Genomic DNA, 23344 nt, shown 5'->3' with positions numbered 1-23344 from the left:
ACAATGAAAAAGCAATATTCCTTTTTTTTTTTTTTTTTTGGGCTCAGTTGAAACGTGGTTGCTCTCTTCCATTAGTTAAAAATCTTGGGGGAACTGAGAAAAATAATCCAAGAAATGCAGCTGAATGCCATGATGTCACGAGAAGACTCTAGAGAATGAGTTTTCTCTGATTTCAATTAGCTATCAAATGTTCTGCTGGGGTATAAATTGTCTTCCATGCCACAAACTTTAAAAACAAGTCACAAAATCCACATTAGAATATAAGTTTTTTAATTTTTATAAATAACTTATCTGTTACACAAAGATAGTTTACCCAGCTAAATCACAAAACCATCAACTCAAGATATCCAAATTACGTTTTATTAATAAAACAAGTAAAAACTGATTTATCAATCTTCACATAGAACTGCAGATGAAGCTGAAAAACAAGGCCTAGTTTTAAAACAAAATGCATCAAATGTAAGGGCTTTGGGTCTACGGTCTAATTAGCTATGATTGTCGTATTTCTTCCCCTATACGAGATGCAGAGCCTGGAGTCAAGGCTTTGACATCCATATAGACCACCTGTAACAATCCTGCTTGTTTCAGAAATATCCATTTGCAGACATTTACAATGGGTGACAGTGAACATTATCTCCTACCTTTTGCTACATTTCAGCACTTCCCTTAGCCCCATTCTAAGCACTGATATATAATTTCATAATTCTGTTTTTTAAATGCATACTGTTATTTCTTTTTCTTGATTTCATTTAGTTATATACATTCCCGATCATCTGAATATTTATTTTCCTTATAAAAATATATCATCAAAATAAAGAGATGCTTGAGGTTGCTTCAGTGTTCAAGTTTGCTTGTTTTTCTTTTTTCCAGCTTTCCTTCAGTTGTCCTAAATATGACTAGCCTAGTTTTATAAATAGACATGATACTGCCACCAAGTCAGGTTTAGAAACGGACTGCCCCAACAGTAAAGCATTTCAACTTCTCCCCAAACCAGGGCTGTCGGTACTGCTGCTGTTGCTGGTTTTGGACACTGTACTTTGCCCATAGTAATCTCTTGTGGAAGTTCTGTGGGACACCAGGCAGATGAAGCAAGCTGAACCGTGTTGCTCTGTCAGTGGGTTTAAAAATACCTTTCGTTTTAAGCTTCCCTGGGGAAGGTCAGTGTGCCGTGCGACCCCCTGCTGATGCCGGCGGGCACGCGGTGACTCAGAGAGACGTGAGCCTTGTCGTACTTCCTGCGAGTCAGCGGGCAGCATCTGCGTGGCTTCACAGAACTCGGCGCTCGGGAGGGCCAAGTACAGAGGAAGGAGAGGAAAGTTATTTTGTGCACAGTTTCATTTCATTAATGCTTTTTTATTTTAAGGCATTGCTTCTCTCAGGTAAGGCTTAAAAAGGGACATGATCGTGCTTAATCACTAAAAGGAAAAAAGAAAATTAGTTAACAAAAGACTATTACACTATACATATAGAAATATAAGAAAATAATAAAGAAAAGAAATCACTTAAAGCAGACTCGAGCGATCTGTACAGTAGGAAAGGCTGTGGGGTACTTCACGGCATGTCTGTACAGACAGCGCCTGCCGCTTTCCTTTCCATCTTTAGACCCCAGATGCTGGCTTCACAGAGTGGAGATGTTTTCAGGGAAGACAAAGACGAGGCCAAGAGTACCACAGATTCATGAAGTTCTTCCCCTATCCATTGGCACCACGCGGCAGCAAACAGTTTTTAAATAGTTAAACCTTGTTCCTTTTCTTCATGTTTGTAGTGTTTCACCGAAAGCTTTAAAAAAAAAAGCCATCGCTCTATTCCTTCCTCCTGTCAAAATTCAGTAGTGACATGAGGGGGGAAAAGGTACTGGGCACACCTAGGCACTACTAGAGTGAGAATTATCCACAATGGGCTACTGGTAACACTGTACATGGTTAGGCAGCGGGCAACCGAGTCTCTCAGCAGCCTCCCTTTCATGTGATGAATTTCAACTGCCCATGACATTAGACTGAGGTATTATTAGCTCTGGGGGCTGACATTTAACATTAGCACAACACCATCTCATCACACCTTCAATCTGACAATATCCTATGTAGCAGTGAAACTTCTCCCCGATGACAGACTGGTTTCTTGAACTTCCGATGTGGTTTTGGAGCTACAGGGCCTTTTGGCTCAGAAATGCCTGGGCATCTCACACTGTTCACAGCGGATTAAGGCTGGATGATTCAAAAAAGTACAGGCAGTACAATTCCACTGAGCCCCCTCATCATCTTCTGTGTCTTGAGTCTTTGGTGTTTTGATGGTGGACCTTTGATCTGTAAAGAAGCAAAAGAATTGTTTTAGAAGCAAAACAGCGCAAAGTCGTAAATTACTGGCAACTTTAAGCACCATTTGGACTGCACAGCACAGAGCAGCTGCTTAACCAAATGAAGCACCGAGCTGATTCTGACATGCTCGGTTCTCACCCGCCTCTAGCAAGCTGGCGCTTCTCTGCTGGGGAACACCAACGCCGGCAGGATGGGGTCACCTCACTATCTCCTTCAGGGGAAAAAGAGCATCATTTTCTCCAACTGACAGCAGGAGAAAAGGGAAATCAATTTATATGGGAACCAACAGCAAAGATTCCCATCATCGCACCTTGGACTGTGAAAAGGTGTCCTGCTACCATACTGACAGTGACTCTATGTCTCATTAAAGTCAGATTTTCGCTCCCTACTGAAGAAGTACTTCTATTTCTGTTTTCTACCAGGAATGGACTTTTTGTTAAATGTTCTCTATTTGCTAAAAATGTAAGCTGTGAACAACACAAATAAAAACAGAAAGACGAGCTAATTTCTAAAATCTTAACTATATATTAACAGTAATTTGGAGAAGCAAATCAGGGTAAAAATTCTACCATACTTTATTCCTCGGTTTATTTTAAAATCATATTTATTACAGAACAGTAGAAACAATACTAGATTGAGGGCTGTGAGAATGGAGTTCTGCTCCTGGCTCTGCTCCTCACTCATGACTTCTCTATTCTGTGATCGTAGATAAACCACACACCCTTCAGGTCTAACCTTTCTAATAAAGTGAAGCCACTGTAGCTTTATGAGGCCAATGTTCTAGAGTGTTTGAAGGGATTAACATTTAAGGAGTTTTTACTTAAACTCCTTAAATTTAAGGAGTAATTACATTCCTCTAAGGTTGTGTCTAAGATGAAACTGCATTTGTGAAACTCTTTTTTTTGAGGGGGGGGAATCCCATTAGAAATGTAGGATAATATTCCTACAAATTAGTCTGGGGAGGTTTAAAGTAAAAGGAGCACACATTGTTGGAGCTCTCCCATCAAGGTTTACAATGTAAAGATTCAAACTATGTTAAAACACTGTATTTAACAAATTTCTAATTTGCAAATTCCACCTATTCCACTGAGTTGGTATCTAAATGATATCTTCTCTGATAATTTAAAAGATAGACTTACTGTATTTAGTAGGCAAAATAGAGGAAGTCAACCTTTTATAACATACCTAAAATAGTTAAGTGATGTTTGGTATTCTGTCCCCCTTTACTTATTTTTTAAAATATGTATATTTTAAAGATTTTATTTGAGAGAGAGAGTGAGAGAACACATGTGCACAGGCGAGGGGCGGGGTAGAGGTAGAGAGAGTTGCAGACTCCCTGCTGAGCAGGAAAGACTTGGGGCTCGATCCCAGGACCCAGAGATCAATGACCCGAGCTGAAGGCAGACACTTAACCGACTGAGCCACCCAGCTGTCCTTTAGCGGCATCTTATTTACTGATTAGTCTTAAGGAACACTTTATTGCAAAACTGTCAACTTCAGGCATTGGTCACAATTTTTAGGCATCATGACTCTTTTTGCAACATTCAAGAGCAACTTGACACTGCTATTTATAGAATAATTTTCTTTAAATCGAGTAATTTAAAAATATCTAATTAAGGCTTATCTAAGTAAAAATATTTGAAAAATTGAGGGTCTGATAATACTAGTTAATATTTCTTAAACCACATTAAAATAAATAAAGTTTTGTTTTAACTTTTTACCATAAAAATTTTTACACTTCATACTTGGGAAACATTTTATCGAATGATTGTTTTAATCTGGGGCTCCATCCTACTTAACAGAATTTTGGTCTTACTTCGGTGTTAGAAAACATTCCCACCTGGCACATTTAAAAAACTGTCCTAAAAACAATGGTTTTTAGGAAGGTGGATTATTTGTATTAACACTTTAATCTATTATTAAATACCAGCACCTTCTTCATTATTTAAGTAATATCTAAGGTATTTAATAGGAGACCTATACATTTTTTTTTAAATGAAAAATCTCCAGTGTTTTCTTGTATCTGCACAATCTCATTTGGTACTTAAACTTGCAGAGGGAGGGGGAGAAGCAGGCTCTCTGCTGTGCAGGGAGCCCGATGCAGGGCTTGATCCCATGATCTCTGGGATCATGACCTAAGCCAAAGGCAGAGGCTCAACTGACTGAGCCACCCAGGTGCCCCTAGAAATCTTTTTATTAGAGGTATTTGGAAACCAGAATTTAAAGAGGAAGTTAGACTGCAAAGGATGACTTGTGATTTCCACACTAATTTTAGCTGTTTAAAAAGCAAAACACTGCAGTGTAAAGCAGAACTGCAAAATCAGTTCCAACTAAATAAACCTTTATAAATGAAACTAATAATTTTCTATTTTAGCCTGAAGGTAAAAATGTTTGATTCTATATTTCTCCAAAATAGCAGACAAGCTTCTGTCTTTTGTAAAAAAGCTTTTAATAGATTTTTTCTTTTTTCTCTTTTTTGGGTAATAATTGCCGTATTTCATCATATTTGGCATGTTATAAACTTTTAAAATTGCAGTATAGTTGACATACAATGTTATAGTAGTTTCAGGTGAAGAGCATAGTGATTCAACAACTTTATACATTACACAATGCTCATCATGATGTTACCATCTGTCACCATACAAAGCTACTACCATATTATTGACCATATTCCCTATTCTGTACTTTTCACCCCTGAGACTTATCTATTTTATACCTGGAAGTTTGTACCACTTAATCCCCTTCACCTATTTTGCTCATCTCTCCCCACCCCAGTGATCATTAGTTTGTTCTCTGTATTTATTAGTCTGCCTCTGTTTTGTTGTTGTTGGTTTTTTTCGATTCCACAAATAAGTGAAATGATATGGTATATTATATTTGTCTTATTTCACTAGCTTGAAAAGACACATGCATGCCTATGCTTACTGCAGCATTATTTACAATAACCAAATATGGAAGCAACCTAAGTGTTCACTGATAGATGAATGAATAAAGAAGGTGTGTGTGTGTGTGTGTGTGTGTGTGTGTGTACACAAGGGAATATTATTCAGCCACAAAGAAGGAAATCTTGCCATTCACAACAGCATGGATGAACCTAAACAGTATTATGCCAAGTGAATTACTGGACTGTGTGGGATTTCTAATTTTTGAGGAATTTCCATACTGTTTTCCATAGAAGCTATTATAAATTTAAATTCCCACCAACAGTACACAAGGGTTCCCCTTTTCTCCACATCCTCATCAATACTTGTTATTTCTTGTCCTTCAAGTTTTAAATTTTTAGTTGTCTTTGATACTAGTCACTCCTGACTGGTGTGAGGGGTTATCTCATTGTAGTTTTGACTGGCATTTCCCTCATGATGAGTGATACTGAGCATCCATTTTGAGCTTAGTTTTGTGTATGAGTGGTCCAGTTTCATTCTCCATTGTAAATTCTTGCCTCCTTTGTTGTAGATTAATTGATGATGTACGTGTGGGTTTATTTCTGGGTACTCTATTCTGTTTCATTGGTCTGTGTGTCTATTTTTGTGCCAGTACATTTTTTTTTAAAGATTTTATTTATTTATTTATTTGACAGAGAGAGAGAGAGAGACAGCCAGTGAGAGAGGGAACACAAGCAGGGGGAGTGGGAGAGGAAGAAGCAGGCTCCGAGCGGAGATGCCTGATGTGGGGCTCGATCCCAGAACGCTGGGATCACGCCCTGAGCCGAAGGCAGACGCTTAGCGACTGCGCCACCCAGGCGCCCCCAGTACCATATATTGAAACTGGGATTGTGAGACTTCCAGCTTTGTTCTTTCTCAAGATAGCTTTGGCTATTTGGGGTCTTTGGGTTCCATACAAATTTTCGGCTTATTTATTCTAGTTCTGTGAAAAATACCATTGGTATTTTGGTAGGGACTGCATCAAATCTCAATGTAGATTGCTCTGGTAGTAAAGACATTTAGCAGTATCAATTCTTCCAATTCATGAGCATGGTATATCTTTCCATTTGTTTGTGTTGTCTTCAATTTCCTTCATCAATGTCTTAGTTTTTAGAGTACAGGTATTTGTATTTTAGTTTTCTTTGATGCAACTAAGAGTGGGGTTGTTCTCTTAATTTCTCTTCTGCTACATTGTTGTTAGTGTATAGAAATGTAACAAATTTCTGCATATTAATTTTGTGTCCTACAACTTTACTGAATTCATTTATTAATTCTAATAGTTTTTTTGGTGAAGTCTTCAGTGTTATCTATATATAGTATCATATCATCTGCAAATAGTGACAGTTTTATTTCTTCCTTATCAATTTGGATACTTTTCTTTTTCTTATATGATTGCTGCAGCTAGGAACTTCTAGTTGAATAAATGTTGAATAAAAATGGCAAAAGTGGGCATCCTTGTCTTGTTCCTGATCTTAGAGGAACAACTTCTAGTTTTTCACAAATGATTATAATGTTAGCTATGGGTCTGCTATATAAGGCCTTTATTTTGTTGAGGTATGTTCCCTCCAAACCCACTTTGTTGAGTTTTTATCATGAAGAGATGTTGAGTTTTGTCAGATGCTTTTTCTACATCACTTTATTAATGTGGTGTATCATGCTGATTGATCTGTACATATTAAACCATCCTTGCATCCCTGGAATAAATCCTACCTGACTGTGGCGAATGATCCTTTTAGTGTATTGTTGAATTGCATTTGCTAATATTTTGTTGAGTGTTTTTTGCATCTATGTTCATCTGGGATACTGGCCTGTAATTTTCTTTTTTTGTAGTGTCTTTGTCTGGTTTTGTTTATCAGGGTAATGCTGGCCTTGTAGAATAAATTTGGAAGTTTTCCTTCCTCTTTTACTTTTTGGAATAGTTTGAGAAGGACAGATACTAACTCTTCCTTAAATGCTTGGCAGAATTCACCTATGAAGCCGTCTGATCCTGGACTTTTGTTTGTTGAGAGTTTTTTGATTCCAGACTCAGTTTTGTTACTAGTAATCAGTCTGTTCACATTTTCTGTTTCTTCCTGATTCAGTCCCAGAATAGTGTTTATTTATAGGAATTTATCCATTTCTTCTAGGTTGTTGAAATCTTGGCATAAAACTTTTCATAGTAATCCTTTATAATCCTTTGTATTTCTGTAGTGTTGGTTGTTACTTCTCCTCTTTCATTTTTTATTTTATTTATTTGAGCCCTCTCTTTTCCCTGATGTGTCTGGTTAAAGGTTTATCAATTTTGCTTATGTTTTTAAAGAACTAGATCTTGGTTTCATTGATCTTTTCTATTTTTCTTAGACTCTATTTTGTTTATTTCCACTCTGATCTTTAATATTTCCTTCCTTTTACTAACTTTGGGCTTTGTTTGTTCTTTTTCTAGTTCCTCTAAGTATAGAGTTAGATTATCTGAGATTTTTTTTTGTTTCTTGAGGTAGGTCTCTATCACCATAAACTTCTCTCTTAGAGCTGCTTTTGCTGCATTCCAGAGAATTTGAACCTGTGCTTTCACTTTCATTTGTCTCCAAGTATTTTTTTATTTCCTGTGATTTCTTCATTGATGCATTGGTTGTTTAAAATGTTGTTCAGCCTCCACATATTTGTGGTTTTTTCCCAATTGTTCCCTTGTAATTGACTTCTAGTTTTATAGCATTGTGGTTGGAAAGATGCTTGACATGACTTCAGTCTTAAGTTCATTGAGACTTGTTTTGTGGCCTAACATATGTGATCTATCCTGGAGACTGTTCGATGTGTACTTCATGATATGTATTCTGCTGTTTTTGGATGAAATGTTCTCTATCTATCTCTTAAGTCCATGTGTTCTAATGGGTTGTTCATAAGCCACTGTTTCCTTATTTTCTGTCTGGAAGATCTCTCCACTGATATAAGTGCACTGTTAAAGTTCCCTACTATTATTGTATTACTGTCAATTTCTCTCTTTATATCTGTTAATATTTGCTTCATATGTTTAGGTGCTCCTCTGTTGGGTGTATAGATATGTACAATTGTAATATCCTTTTGTTGATCTCTTTACATTGCACAATCCCTTTTTTTGTCTCTTGTTGCAGTCTTTGTTTTAAAGTCTGCTTTGTCTGATGTAAGTACGGCTACCCCAGTTTGTTTGCTTCTATATGCAAGGAGCATCTTTTTTCCATCCCTTTCCTTTCAGTCAGTATCTTTAGGTCTGAAGTGAGTCTCTTGTAGGGAGCATACAGATGGGCCTTGTTATTTTACCATCCAGTCACCCTATATCTTTTGACTGGAGGATTCAGACCATTTACGTTCAAAGTAATTACTGATAGACATACTTATTACCATTTTGTGGTTTTCTGGTTGTTTCTGTAGTTCCTCTACGTTCCTTTCTTCTTTTGTGTTATGTTATGTTTGGATTCCTTTCTCTTTATTTTTTGTGTATCTATTACAGGTTTTTGATCGGTGGTTACCATGAAGTTCATATGTAACAACCTAAGTATATAGCAGTCCATATGAAGTTGATGATCCCTATAGCTCAAACACATTCTAAAAGCACTGTTTTTACTTTCTCCTCTATGTTTTATGTATATGTCATATTTTATGTCTTTTTATTTTGTGAGTCCCTTAACTAATTTTTTTTTAGATATAGTTGATTTTACTACTTTTGTCTTTCAACCTTCAAACTAAGTTTTATAAGCAATTGATCAACTATCTTTACCATATGTTTGCTCTCACCCGGGAAATTTTTTCATTTCATTATTTTCTTATTTCTAGTTATGGCCTTTTCTTGTCCCTTTAACTTTTCTTATGAGGCTGGATTAGTGGTGATGAACTCTAACTTTTGTTTGTCTGGGAAACTCTAGCTCTCCAATTCTAAATGATAATTCTGCCGAGCAGTATCCTGGTTATAAGTTTTTTCCTTTCAGCACTTTGAATATATCATGCCACTCCCTTCTGGCTGCAGTTTCTGTTGCAAAATTAGCTGATAGTCTCATGGGGTTTTTCCTTATATATAAATAGTTCCTGTTCTCTTACTGCTTTTAAGATTCTCTATCTTTAATCTTTGACATTTTCATTATGTGTCTTGGTGTAGATCTCTTTGGGCTCATCTTATTTGGGACTGTCTGTGCTTCCTGAACCTGGATGTATGTTTCCTTCCCCAGGTTAGTAAAGTTTTCAACTATAATCTCTTAAAGTAAGTTTTCTGTCCTTTTCTCCCTTTCTCCTCCTTCTGGGACCTCTATAATGTGAATGTTATTATTCCTGATGTTCCAGAGAGGTCCCTTAACCTAGCCTCATTTTTTTTTTTTAAAGATTTTATTTATTTATTTGACAGAGATAGAGACAGCCAGTGAGAGAGGGAACACAAGCAGGGGGAGTGGGAGAGGAAGAAGCAGGCTCATAGCAGAGGAGCCTGATGTGGGGCTCGATCCCAGAACGCCGGGATCACGCCCTGAGCCAAAGACAGATGCTTAACCGCTGTGCCACCCAGGCGCCCCAAACCTAGCCTCATTTTTTAACATGCTTTTTTCTTTTTGCTGTTCAGCTTGGGTGCTTTCCATCACCCTGGCTCTAGATGGTTGATCCATTCTTCTGCATCCTCTAATCTGCTGCTGAGTCCCTCTAGTGTATTTTTCATTTCATTAATTGTATTCTTCAGCTCTATTTTTATATTTTATATCTCTTTGTTGAAGGTCTCACTGAACTCATCCACTCTCCTCTCAAGTATGATGAGCATCTTTATGACCATTACTTTGAATTCTTTATCGAGCAGATTATTTCTGTTTCATTTAGTTCCTTTTCTGAATTTTCGTTTGTTTGTTTGGAGCACATTCCAGTCTCATTTTGACTTCCTGCGTTTGTTTCTATGACTTAGGGAACAGAGCTACCTCTCCCAATCATGAAGGAAAGGCTCCGTGTAGGAATGTCCCTATACAGACTGCATGTGCCTGGCAGCTTTGGCTGGCTGGCAGTAGCTGTAGCAAGTGTGAGCTGAGTCCTGGGGTACTCCGTGCAGGGATGCCCTGGTAGGATGGCTGGAGCTGTGGTGGGTACAGGCTGAGGGGCACTGGTGTGCACTGCACCGTGGGCCACCTTGGTGGCATGGCTGGAGCTCAGGTGGGCACAGGTGGAGGGGGCTATTTTGGAAGGATGGCTGGAGCTGATGGGGGAAGAGGTGCAAGTATTGCTGAGAGGGCAGGCTGGCTAGAGTGGCTAGACTCTGCTCCCATTTATGCTATCAAGGAGGTGGAAGAGGGTAAACATAGTGCTTGCTTGCACTTCTGACCCCAGAGAGAGTCCCAGCAGTTCTCCCACCACTTGGCAGATGCTCTAGGGTTGGTATATGGGTTTTCTTCACTTTATTCTAGGTGCCCTTTATTTTTATTTATTTGAGGGAGAGCGAGCACATGAAGGGGAGGGGGCAGAGGGAGAGCAAGAAGAAGACTCCTCATTGAGCAGGGAGCCTGAGCAGGGCTCAATCCCAGGACCGCAGGACCATGACTAAACTGAAGGCATATGCTTAACCGACTGAGCCACCCAGGCATCCCTCTAAATCACAGCTTTTTTGGGGGGCCAGGGTGGGCAAATCTGTGCATGGGTCCCTCAGTGCCCTCTCTCCCCTCTGCAGTTCACAGTGTAGGGGGTGGGGTTCCCATGGTTACAGTGTCTCCATCTTTCCTTCCAATCTCTATGTGGTCCTTCTATCCTTTGCTGTGCAGAAACTGTTCAATCAGCTCAGTTCTTCAGGAGGAACTGCTCTATATGTAGGTGTAGATATGGTACGTCCACAAGAAGAGGTGGGTTTAGGGTCTTCCTATGACAACATCTTGGACCCCTCCCCTTAACATATTATACATTTAAGGAAACGCTTCCATCTGTGCTTTCTACTATTCTACCTTTCCTTACTTTTTATCTCCATGAAAAATTTCAAACATATATAGAAACAGGATAGTAAAATAAACCCTCATGTTCTTATCCTGCTTCAAATTGTCAAGACCAGTCTTATTAATCTATTTCCCATCTATCCTCCATCTACATACTCCCTCTTGCACTCAATGCATAAGTACTGGTTGATGTTGAAGCAAAACAGGAATCTTTTTATAAAAAAAATTCTAGTTTTTGAGAGAGTGAAAAGATTATATTAAAGCAACTCGTTCAGAGTCTGGGAATACCCACTTTGCTTATTTTAAGGAGCTAGGCTATGCCACTGTTTTCTTTATTCCTTTATTCAGTTAACATCTAAACGGCATCTTGTATTTTAACCACTGCTTACTGTGACAAATGCCCTAATCTCACTTTTGCTCTTCTATAATAATAGTTCATTGCATTCCAGCTAACTATGTTTAGAAACATTTAAATTAAAAAACAAAACAAAACAAAACACGAAGATACAGCTAGTTCTAATCAAATTATATTTAAACAAAAATGAGGGAGTGGAGAGAACAGGATACCTAGTGAGACTATGAAAAGTCTTTGTTACAAACCAAAGAGCTAATAACGTACCTATTCTTTCTTGTTCTCATTTCTCTCTATATTTTAAGTCCTAGAGTAAAAAAATCCACACACATATTTTGACATACCCTTGTTTCGTGTGCACACAAATCTGATTATCAATGATGTAAAATGACAGTAGGTAATAGTTTTCAAAAATCATTCGTCTGAAATTCAGAGTATTGTGATTATACAGAATTATGCATAAATTAAACAGAATACTCATGAAAAATAAACTTCCCTAAGCTGTCTTTCTCATCAGTTATCAAAAATTTTAAAGAGAACAAATTTTTGCACCTGATTATCTTTTCCCCCAGACTTGCTATTTTAGGAGTATATATGAATCCTAAGGACATGCATATATTACTTTTAAGGAATGAAGTACATTACACTTTTGCATCCTCCCCCGTCCCCAGCATGTAAGTGAAAAGAAGCAACTATCTTCCTAATGAATTCATCCACGAATGCCACAGTCTGAAGCACTTCTAAAGTGGAAGGTTGCTAAAAACAAATTTTCTAAAATCTTGCTTTTCAGAATGTAATGGTTTTCACATTAATGAATACACTAACCTTTGGGTTTTGGTGGCACAGGACCTACAAATCCAATATTGTCATAAAAGTTATGAATAGCGCTGGGATTAAAATGTGGTCCTGAAATATATAAAAAGTAAATATATCAATGTTTATAGCTCAAAAATATTTAATTTTATTTTTTAAAAAGCAAATATTTTCTTTCTAAAAAAGATCACAGTATAAATAGAAGAAATGCTTTTCATTTATTTTGCACCTCTAATCTCAAATTACATGTAAGGATGTCAAAACAGCTGAGGTAGGTATAATACAGTACTCACAACAGAAGCCTAAGTGGTAAATGGGGGGACAGGTCAAATTAAACTATAGTAAGACAGTAACAGAATTAGAACTACACCACTGTTCTATGTGACAAGTTAAAATAACTTAAAATTGAACAATTTAAAATATAATTTCAAATGATCGAACAAACAGCTTGGCCCCAAGTAAGTATTAAAAACCTTGCACTAATTTAATGTAACGGTTCAGAGGACAAAAAGAACAAGCTCAAGAACTATAGCTGCTAGACCAGCACTAACTTCCTTTTTCCCTCTTTAAAGTTAAACTATGGGGGCGCCTGGGTAGCGCAGTCGTTAAAGCGTCTGCCTTCGGCTCAGGGCGTGATCTCGGTGTTCCGGGATCGAGTCCCACACCGGGCTCCTCCGCTGGGAGCCTGCTTCTTCCTCTCTCACTCCCCTGCTGTGTTCCCTCTCTCGCTGGCTGTCTCTCTGTCACATAAATAAATAAAATCTTTAAAAAAAAAAAAAAAAAAAAAAAAAAAAAAAAAAAATAAAGTTAAACTATGGCATCTTCAGTGAATGTTTCAAGATACACGACTTATTAAGGTTTTTAAAAGAAAATACATTATCATCTTTCAGTTTGATGGATTTTCAGCACACCCTTAAGAGAGTAATTAAGGATTTCTTTTTTGTTGGCTTCCTTCTCTTATCCTGTCTTTTCCATTTCATTTATTTCTATTATTTCCCTAACTTCAGAATTAGGTTTAAGTTATACAATTTCCTTTTAGTTGTCTATGGAACTGAATTAAATTGTCAAGATTTTTTGCTATAATAACAAAGTATTGCTTATCACTAATAGCTCAAGTTTTCATAATAAGCTTTCACTGTTCTAAAAAATGTATAAGCCATGTTTTTATTCTCTTCTCTGTTTTATCAATTAAGATAGTGCCATTACGGTGGGGATGCCTTTTTAATTAGGTTCTTAAAGCATGATTCTTGAAAAGTAAAAGGAAAAAAGGAAAACAGGAAAAAGACATGAGTACCTATATTTTAACCTTAGTATTGTAAAAAATATGATATTATACATTCTACTAATATATAACAGTAATACTTTTGACAATACAGCCAGACATACTAATCACTGTCTTCCCTTAACATGAGACAAAAGCAGCTTTGAATAATACAAATTTTATCAAATTATTCATATACCAAATACATAATTTCTTCTGGAAGGGGGGGCAGAGAGAAAAACCCAATAGTTTTTTAGTACTATCTGGCTCCAAAGTCAAATCTGAGACAATAAGATTATAACTGATAACTTTGTTTTCAGTCACAGGAAAAGAGTTGATAAATTAATACAATGAGTGTCAGTTGAATATGCACTGAACTTTACCTCGGGCTTGAAAAAGATCAATTTCTTTGGTTAAGCAGTCAATGTCAATCTGGAGTTGTCTATTACAACTTCTCAACTGCTGCATTTCTTCGAGCTGAAAAATAATTCCGTGTGAGAAGGATCTATGGTGGATTCTCTCGTCATTAGTTAACAAAGAGTGGAGTTTGGCAGGGGAGGGTAAGGGCAAAGAAACAAGAGCATTTCTAGAAAACTAGATCAACCTTTTACACTTATAACAGATTGCCTATTCTCAAGTTCAAGCACAGAGGTCATAAGAGTTATATAAAGACTTACTGAAGGTATTTGGGATATGGAATTTGATCTTTTCAGGCGCCTTCTAGTTAGATTATTTTCCATTTCATTGACCTCAGATTTTAGTTTATCCAGCTTTTTCTTTTGAATCTCAAGTTCTCTTTGAAGTCGTTCCATTCTGGCCTTCTGGTGTACCAACAGAGCTGCAACACATATTCGTAAACATGAGGACCCACCCACTTTAGTCAATTAACCTTTAAGTAGCCTTGGGAAAACAAAGCAAGTGAATATTTCTGTGACAAACAAGAGTATGCCAAGATACCTTAAAACAAATTATTCTGAGTTTAAATGTTTAAAATTTCAAAATTTTTAACTTGAAAATTATTTTAATTATTTAAGAAGAAAAATGTTGCTACTTTTTAAAAATATTTTTTAGAAAGTGTTTGGATAAACCCACTTTATGGCTAAGGACAGTATTTTTAGTAGCCTATTACCTCTCTAAAGGCTCCAGTCTAGTCAACTAATCTACTAACTACTATTTAATTCACATCTGACCCTCTGAAAGGATAACACCTTCTAAGAAGCCTCCTGTGTTTGGACTTTGCATAAGGTATTCTAATATGAACACTTTATAGACATTTTAAAAGGGAATATGGGTTAAGCTAAATCCATTTTCTTGTATGCAACAAATAAAACAGAATGATTTTAATCCATACGAATGTTAACATTAAATTGTTAATTTTTTTTTTAAAGAGAGAGAGTGCAACCATGTGAGCAGGGGTGGGAAGGGGAGGGGGGCAGAGGGAGAGGGAGAATCTTAAATAGGCTCCACGTTCAGTGCAGAGCCCGATATGGGGCTCAATCTCAAGACCTCAAGATCATGACCCTAGTCAAAACCAACAGTTAGACACTTAACAAACTGAGCTACCCAGGTACTCTAAAATGTGAAACATTAGTATTAAATTGTTCAAATCACAAAGTAAAAATGATACCACTTAAAGAAATCACTTATATTTGTGGAGATATTTTCCCAAGATTTTTTTTGTTTGCATTTGTGTTTTTGTTTTTTTAGAGAAGGAGATAGAGAGAGAGCGCATAGGGCAGGGAGGGGCAAAGGGAGAGGGAGAGAGAGAATCTTAAGCAGGCTCCATGCTCAGCACAGTGCATGACATGGGGCTCGATCTCACAACCCTGAGGATCATGATCCGAGCCAAAATCGAGAGTTGGATGCTTAACCCAGGTGCCCTTATTTTCCTAAGATTTTTAAAGAAAGAAATTATGCAGTTAATCCTGTAGCATGAATGATAAACTGCTTGGGAAACCTTATTAAGCCATAACAATCAGCATATGTTCTTGTGATTAATCCTTGGACAATGTAGGCCTCTTTTTTAGGATACTGGACTGGGAGTGAAGATACCTGTATCTACTTCTATAAAACGTCAGCTCAGGATGATTCTACCATGAGAAAACAGGCAGATTTAGAAAAGTACAATTAACCTTTAAAAATGAAAACTAGCTATTAAAATGAAAAACTCAAGTAGATTAAACAGTTAATGCTGAACAGTCATCTTCAACTAATCTGAAATTTCTATGAATCTAAAAAATAAGAAAAAGGCTCTGGCATATTAAGGTATATTTGGGCCATTCACTCTAGCAGTATATTCTAGAACCAGAACTAGGGTATGGAGTGGGGGAGGCCGTTAAGCTCAAGTACTTCAAATAGTTGATAATTTTTCCCAACAAAATCTGACACTGTTATAATCTGTAGATGCTTCCCTCTGTAATTCTTTCTTATTTATTGGAAGAAATAAAAACGAGGGCATAATGTTTCAAGTTTTAAAAACTATGGCTGATTCTTTTTGATAAACACTAAAACCCTGTTAAACTTTCTCCCATTTTAATATATATTCTGTCACTGCAGGGAGGTGTTTTTGGAGATAAACATGTTCCTGGTTGAAAACTTGCTGTGTCTTTGTTACTTTCCTATCAAGTTTTTTTTCTTTTTTTTTTTTTTAAGATTTTATTTATTTATTTTGACAGAGAGAGCACCAGCAAGAGAGGGAACACAAGCAGGGGGAGTGGGAGAGGAAGAAGCAGGCTCCCAGCAGAGCAGGGAGCCCGATGCGGGACTCGATCCCAGCACCCTGGGATCAGGCCCTGAGCCGAAGGCAGACGCTTAACGACTGAACTACCCAGGCGCCCCCCTATCAAGCCTGTTTTGTCAGGCTTCTATCAATTTGACTTATTTATCTGAACTGCAGTTTTATCCATTTCCAAAATATACGAATTCTACATTAGGGTTTGTTCATTCTCCTAAAAGAAGATGAGGATGTGGGCTGTTATTTTTTGAGTGGGACAAAAAGAGAAGAAAAGCTGGCAGCAGGACTGCAGTAAGAATGAAGGACAAGGCAGAGGAAGATGTGGAATAATATACTTTCCTTCATTTCTAAACTCCAACCATCTTGCCAACAATGTGTCTCAAGTGGCATTACTTAGAAATTTGTTCAAATTTGTGATTATTTTATTTAAAAGTATCATTTCTTAAAATTAATACTCAAGATGTTCTCCCTAATGACTAAATCCTTCAATATTCTCTAAAAACCAAACAATGGTTTATATTTATGCTGAAATGATAAAACATGATATACATTTGTGGTACTATTTATTGTGAAGCAGGGATGAGAACAGATTTCCTGAGAAACTGAAACCCAACTTATATCACATATGAGTGATCAAAATTTATACTGTAAGAGCAGAGAGAGAACCTCAGGGTGAGAAATTATTATGACAATTATCCCCAGGCTAGTGATTTCCTTGGAGGCCCTGGCAGAAGCAAATGCAACCCACTTCCACTACCAGGGAGCTATTACTATGGGATCCATATGGAAAAACCCTCAATGAAGAGAAGCTCTCAACAGAAAACCATGACCAAACAAGTGATCTACCATGAGAATCAATGGTCCAGAAAGAGCCCCCAAACTTAAACTAAAAGGCAGCTTACAGAATAGGAAAATATATTTGCAAATGATGTATCTGATAAAGGGTTAGTGTCCAAAATCTACAAATAACTTATAAAACTCAACACCCAAAAAACAAATAATCCATCCAGTAAAGAAATGGGTTGAAGACATGAACAGACATTTTTCCAAAGAAGACATCCAGATGGCTAACGGACACATGAAAAGATGCTCAACATCACTCATCATCAGGGAAATACAAATCAAAACCACAAGGAGATACCACCCCACACCTGTCAAAATGGCTAAAATTAACACAGGAAACAACAGAAGTTGGGGAAGATGCAAAGAAAGGGGAACCCTCTTACACTGTTGGTGAGAATGCAAACTGGTGCAGTCACTCTGGAAAACAGTATGGAATTTTGTCAAAAAGGTTAAAAATAGAACTACCCTACAATCCAGCAAATTGCACTACTAGGTATTTACCCAAAGGATACAAATACAAATTCAAAGGGGGTACATGCAGCCTGATGTTTAAAGCAGCGTTATCAACAATAGCCAAACCACGGCAAGAGCCCAAGTGTCCACCGACTAACGAATGGATGAAGAAGCCGTAGGTATAGCATTTAGTGTATGCATATATATGTATGTACACACACAGTGGGATACTATTCAGCCATCAAAAAGAATGAAATCTTGCCTTCTGCAATGATGTGGATGGAGCTAGAGTGGATATGCTAAGCAAAATAAGTCAGTCAGAGAAAGACAAATACCACATTTCACTTATATGCGGGAATTTAGGAAACCAAACAGATGAACATATGAGAGAGAGAGAAGAGGGTAGCAAAAAAAAGAGAGAGAAAGAGGGTAGCAAACCATAACAGACTCTTAACTACACAGAACAAACAGGGTTGATGGAGGGAAGAAGGTGGGGGATGGGCTAAGTGGGCGATGGGCATTAAGGAGGGCACTTGTGATGAGCACTGGGTGTTGTATGTAAGCGATGAATCACTAAATTCTATTCCTGAAACCAATATTACACTATGTGTTAAACTAATAGAATTTAAATAAAAATTTGGAAAGAAAAAAAAAGGAAAAGTACCATAACAACTTCTAGAAATGAAATACAGTTAGTGAAATGAAAAAGTCAAATAGATTAAACAGCAGATTAGATATAGTCAAAGACAGTTAGTGACCTGGAAGATAAATCTAAGATCATTACCCAGAACACACAGAGATAAAGCCACAGCAAACATGAAAGGGGTTAAGATATCTCACATAAATCTAAAAAGGAGTTCCAGAAGGAGACAACAGAAAGAATGGAGGAGAGGCAAAATTCGAAGAGATGCTTGCTGAAAATTTTCCAAAACTTAAAGAAAAGAAATAACAGAATCCAGAAGATAATGGCATAATTTGATCATCTAACTAGATTATCAGAACATGGATGAATAGCTACATTTTTAGATAAAGTTTGGGGGAATTTATCAACCACAGATTGCTGCTGAAAGAACTACTAATGATGTTTTTTGATAAGATGGAAATTAATACAAAAGGAAAGAACAGATGAATAAATCCAAATAAAGTTCTAACTCTAAAACAAAGGAGAAAGACCATGGCAGTGGGTGGGGTGGCATAAATTGCTTAGAAAAAAGAAAAACTAAAACATTAGAAAGTAACAAGAAACTGGAAATATGAAGACCAGAGAAGCATTCTAAGGTCTTAAAGTATTTAGGAAGAATACTCTCCAATGTTGCTAAACCAACTATACATGTTAGGGGCGCCTGGCTGGCTTAGTCAGTAGAGCACGTGACTCTTGCTGTTGGGTGTGGAGTCTACTTAAACACACACACACACACACACACACACACACGTTAAATATTCTGGGATCACTATTAGAGAAAGCTAAATAGAATGCAGTTTCTAAGTTAAAAGAAAGACCAAACAAAAGGAGATATAATAAAGATCTGATTAAACTTAGATGGCAGGAAAGGAAGAAAAAAGGAAAGAAATAGAAAATAAATTATGACAAGAATAATTCCAAATATATCAGTAATCACAACTGCAATTTAATTAAATGTATTTGTTTAGATATAAGAGATCTGCATGTTAGATTTTTAAAATTTAGCTACATGCTGTTCATAAGAAACACATTTAAAACAATTCACTCACACATTCTTTTAATATATTGACAGTCTACTTATGAAATCAACGAACAGGCAAAAATCCCTGCCCTTGTGGGGCTTACATTATAGAGGTAGGAGAGATGCTGTGTGTGTGTGTGTGTGTGTGTGTGTGCGCGCGCGCGCGCGCAAGAACAAGGCTCTAAACAAGTGGTCAACAAACTATGGACCACTGGACAAAAACAGCCCACTGCCTGTTCTGTGAAAAAAGTGTTACTGGAGTACAGCCAAGCTCACTTGTTTACTTATTGTCTGTGGCTGTTTTTGTGTTACAACAGCAGAATTGGATAGCTGTGACAGAAACTGCATGGCTTGCAAACTCATACGTAGTTTATTTACTATTTGGCCCTTTATCAGATCATGTGGAGACTTGATCATATTAGGAAGTTTGAGTAAAAGGGGGCCCCATCACAGAAAGGTCAGGAGTAAAAGGACTAAAATAAAATAAATATTCTATGCTTTGGGTACCACTCTAAGAGGCACAAAGTAAGAGCAGCCACTTGCTGGGGATATTCAAAGTGTGTGGTGCACTAAAGGCAACATCAAAACCTGAACCCAGCTCCGTTCCTAACTAAACTGACCCAGCCCTTTAAAAACCCACAGAAAAGAGAGGTGTTCCCATTTCTGGGTGTAAATACTACTTATCCCAGTCTCTTCTGTTTTGTTTTTTTTTTACACACAATATTTGGCATTCAACAAGAAACTATGAGACATACAGAAAGGCAAGAGAAAAATTCAACTTATCACCAAGAGATAAGGCAATCAACAGAACCATACTAAAAGATGACCCAGATGCTAGAACTACCTGACAGGGAATTTAAAACTAACTGTGATTAATATGTTAAAGGATCTAGTTAAAAAGTGGACAACAGGCAGGAACAAAGACATAATTTGAGAAATGGAAATCATAAAAAAAAGGTCAAATGCTAGAAATTAAATATGGCATCAGGGATAACGAATTCCTTCAACAGACTTACTAGCACACTGGATACAGAAGAATCAGTGAACTTGAAAGACAGATATTACCCAAACACGAAGAAAAAAGTGAAAAAAAGAACAAAGCATCCAAGAGATGCAGGAAATATCAGTCTAATACACATGTAATCAGTGAAAAACAAGTCAGAAGAAATATTTGAAGAGATAATGGGCAAATACCCTCCAAAATTAAGGAAAGACAACAAATCACAGATCAAAAAGACCGGAGATCTCCAAGTAGTATTAAAACAAATCAGACACATCATAGTCAAACTACTGAAAACCAAAGACAGAGAAAATCTTGAGGGCTGCTAGGTAAGTTTTTTTTTTTTTTTTTTTTTTTAAAAGATCTGTTTATTTATTTTAGAAAGAGAGAGAGTGCGTGCCCAACAGTGGGGCGGGGAGGGACAGAGGGAGAGAGAATCCTTAAGCAGACTCCCTGCTGAGCGCAGAGCCTGACAGGGAGCTTGATCCCAGGACCCTGAGATCATGATCTGTGCCGAAATCAAAAGCCAGCCGCCCAAACAACTGAGCAACCAGGTGCCCCCACTAGAGAAGTTTTGAAAGTGACATACCAGGCGACTGTAACACTGAAATAAAGCAAGTGTAGTAATACTCATTTCAGAAAAAAAAAATTGATTTCAGAGCAAAATATGTTATGAGATAAAGAGGCTTCTTTACTTAATGATAAAAGGGTGAGGGGGAAGCTAGCATTCAACTTTAACGGTTTCAAAAAACACAGAAGAACATTCAAATTTATTTTTGAACCAACGCATCTCAGAACATACATTGCAGGACAGGGGCTGAACACTCTCCTAGTCACAGAGAGCTCCACTAGTAATCCCCAATATGATATTTTTAATGTTTCTATCAAAATAGGAAAGTAAACCACAGAGGTGAGAGCTACACAGAAGACCAGTATTAGTAGGAGACATCCTTTAACAACAACAGGCAGAATGTGATTCAAAAAGATTTAGGAGAAATGAAGGAGCCAGAGCTGCTGAAGGTTGTGGGGATATTTTGAAGTTAAAGAGTAAATTCTTCAGAATGTTTCTGAGATAGGAAAAATATTACATCCCTGGCAATTCACAAGGAGAGGAGTTCTTACAACAGCTAAAGACATGGCTTGCCTCTGGGAAAAATGGCAAGATATATCCTATGATTAGACTGAAGCCCTGAAGTAAAATACTATGAATCCATTGCCTCAGAATTTATGAGAGATTTCTTTCCAGTGAAAACAAAATCTTAGAGCAGAGTTATAATGACTATGTTACTTGGAAATGACAAATATAGTTTAGAGACTATTCAGGATCTTTTAAGTATGATTGTTAATTATAAACAAAATAAAAAGTGTTCTGAAGATAGTAGCAAAGAGATATGACCCTCTATTTCATAGCAATTCTTTCTTCTAAGTGCCTGGATTTCTATGTGTCTAGTTCACTTTCACTTGTGGCTTGGGATTTTTAGATAGAAATCTGAGAAAGATGAACAACAAAGAAAAGAGGGCGGGGCCAAGGTGAATCACTATGAAAATTCAGCTAAAGCCAATGAACTCTTTTTCTCTAGTTGTGGTCTGTCTACCAATTTTAACCTTTACTGTATAAACCATTATACAATACATATCCATTAAGAACCATTATTAGACTCATAATGAAGAAAAGTAATTATAGTCTTTTTATAAAGACAGCTTTGCTCTGAATCAGGCTCCACCTAATGGAGTTAGCTTTCACAGTCCTTCATTCTTACATAAGAACCAAGAGCCATGTATCACCATACATTTCAGGAACATCTGACACGTAAAAGATCTAGAAAAAGAGAAAGACTAAACCCAGATTAAATAGAGATAATTCAGGAGACAAAAACTTAGATCCTAATTATCATAATTAAGAGATCTGAGATATTCATACACCCATAAAACAATCTGCTGTGAGAAAGGAATTAGAGAATTAGTTCTTAGAAATTAAAAACATCATTGCTGAAATGAAATTTCATACATGGGTTGGGATAAAAATTAAGGAAGTATACTCAATTACAGAATAGGAAAGATAGGAAGTAGAGTACTTGAGGATATAACGATGAGAAATAGAAGGCTAGTCTAGGATGTCAAATAGCTGAATAAGACAAGTTCTAGAAAAGAGACAATGGAGAAACTGGGAATCAGGAGGGGATTTCCAGAACTGAAGGGAGACACTAGCCTTTAAACTGAAGGAGTTCACTGAATGTGGAACAAGGATAATTTAAAGAAAAACCTAAATCTAGATACATAATTGTGTCTGTATACAGAAGATACATATATACATATATGTGTATATACACATATATAACAGGTATTATAAAATATATATATATAAATGTATGCATACAAGTGTGTATACCTTGATAAAAATAACATCCAGTCATATATGAGTAGTTAAACTATAATAAGGCTGTGCTTTAGTTTTATTTGTGATATTTGCATTGTAACAGTATTTCATTCAGCCAAAAACACATTAATTAAATTTTTACAGTACTGGAATCCAAGATTTTCTGGATTGGATGTGGAGCCCAATGCAGGGCTTAAACTTACAACCCTGAGATGAAGACCTGGGCTGAAGAGTCAGATGCTTAACCAACTGAACAACCCAGGCACCCCCAAGATAATTTTAATAGTAAAGGAGCTTAAGTTAATTTCTATACTACCTGTTCAAAGGGCATTAAATAAATTAATACCGTGAGTAAAGTGTGAAGGAAGGAAACAAAGCTGAACTATTTCAAGAGCTTATATATTATTACTTTGTATTTATAAATCAGTATCCCACTAACAGAGAAACTTTTTTTTGTTAGATGAATTCATTGCATTTCACACTCGAAAAAATTCAGCATTTTAGATTTTTCATTATTAAGTACATCTCTCAACTAAACCTCAAACTCCTTGAGAGTAAACACTGAATTCAGTTTTGTAACACGGGTGTCTAGTATTAAACCTTGACAATGGTAGGCACTTGATAAATATCTATTAAACATAAAATAATGACAACAATTTGACTTCTAATGAATGA

At 36.8% G+C, this 23344-nt stretch overlaps 1 protein-coding gene across 7 annotated transcripts in view; it reads right to left on the bottom strand.

The window, feature by feature from the left end:
• Positions 1–249: 249 nt before the first annotated feature.
• TAB2 (TGF-beta activated kinase 1 (MAP3K7) binding protein 2) overlaps positions 250–23344 on the bottom strand; it is an 86191-nt gene continuing 63096 nt past the window's right edge. For 6 of the 7 annotated variants that reach the window (XM_045805316.2, XM_087865576.1, XM_045805317.2 and 3 more), the window contains 4 exons: positions 14237–14397; positions 13943–14036; positions 12311–12391; positions 250–2303 (listed from right to left, as the gene is read on the bottom strand). In XM_045805316.2, the coding sequence (XP_045661272.1) occupies positions 2161–2303; positions 12311–12391; positions 13943–14036; positions 14237–14397 (479 nt within the window). In that variant the 3' untranslated portion in view covers positions 250–2160. The remainder of the gene's footprint in view (positions 2304–12310; positions 12392–13942; positions 14037–14236; positions 14398–23344) is intronic. The other variant, XM_087865577.1, reaches the window with a different exon arrangement.

The sequence above is a fragment of the Ursus americanus genome, chromosome 11, assembly GCF_024610735.1.
Source record: "Ursus americanus isolate L20-20 chromosome 11, mUrsAme1.1.p, whole genome shotgun sequence".
Classification (NCBI taxonomy): domain Eukaryota; kingdom Metazoa; phylum Chordata; class Mammalia; order Carnivora; family Ursidae; genus Ursus; species Ursus americanus.
This window is presented reverse-complemented; position numbering and strand designations above follow the sequence as displayed.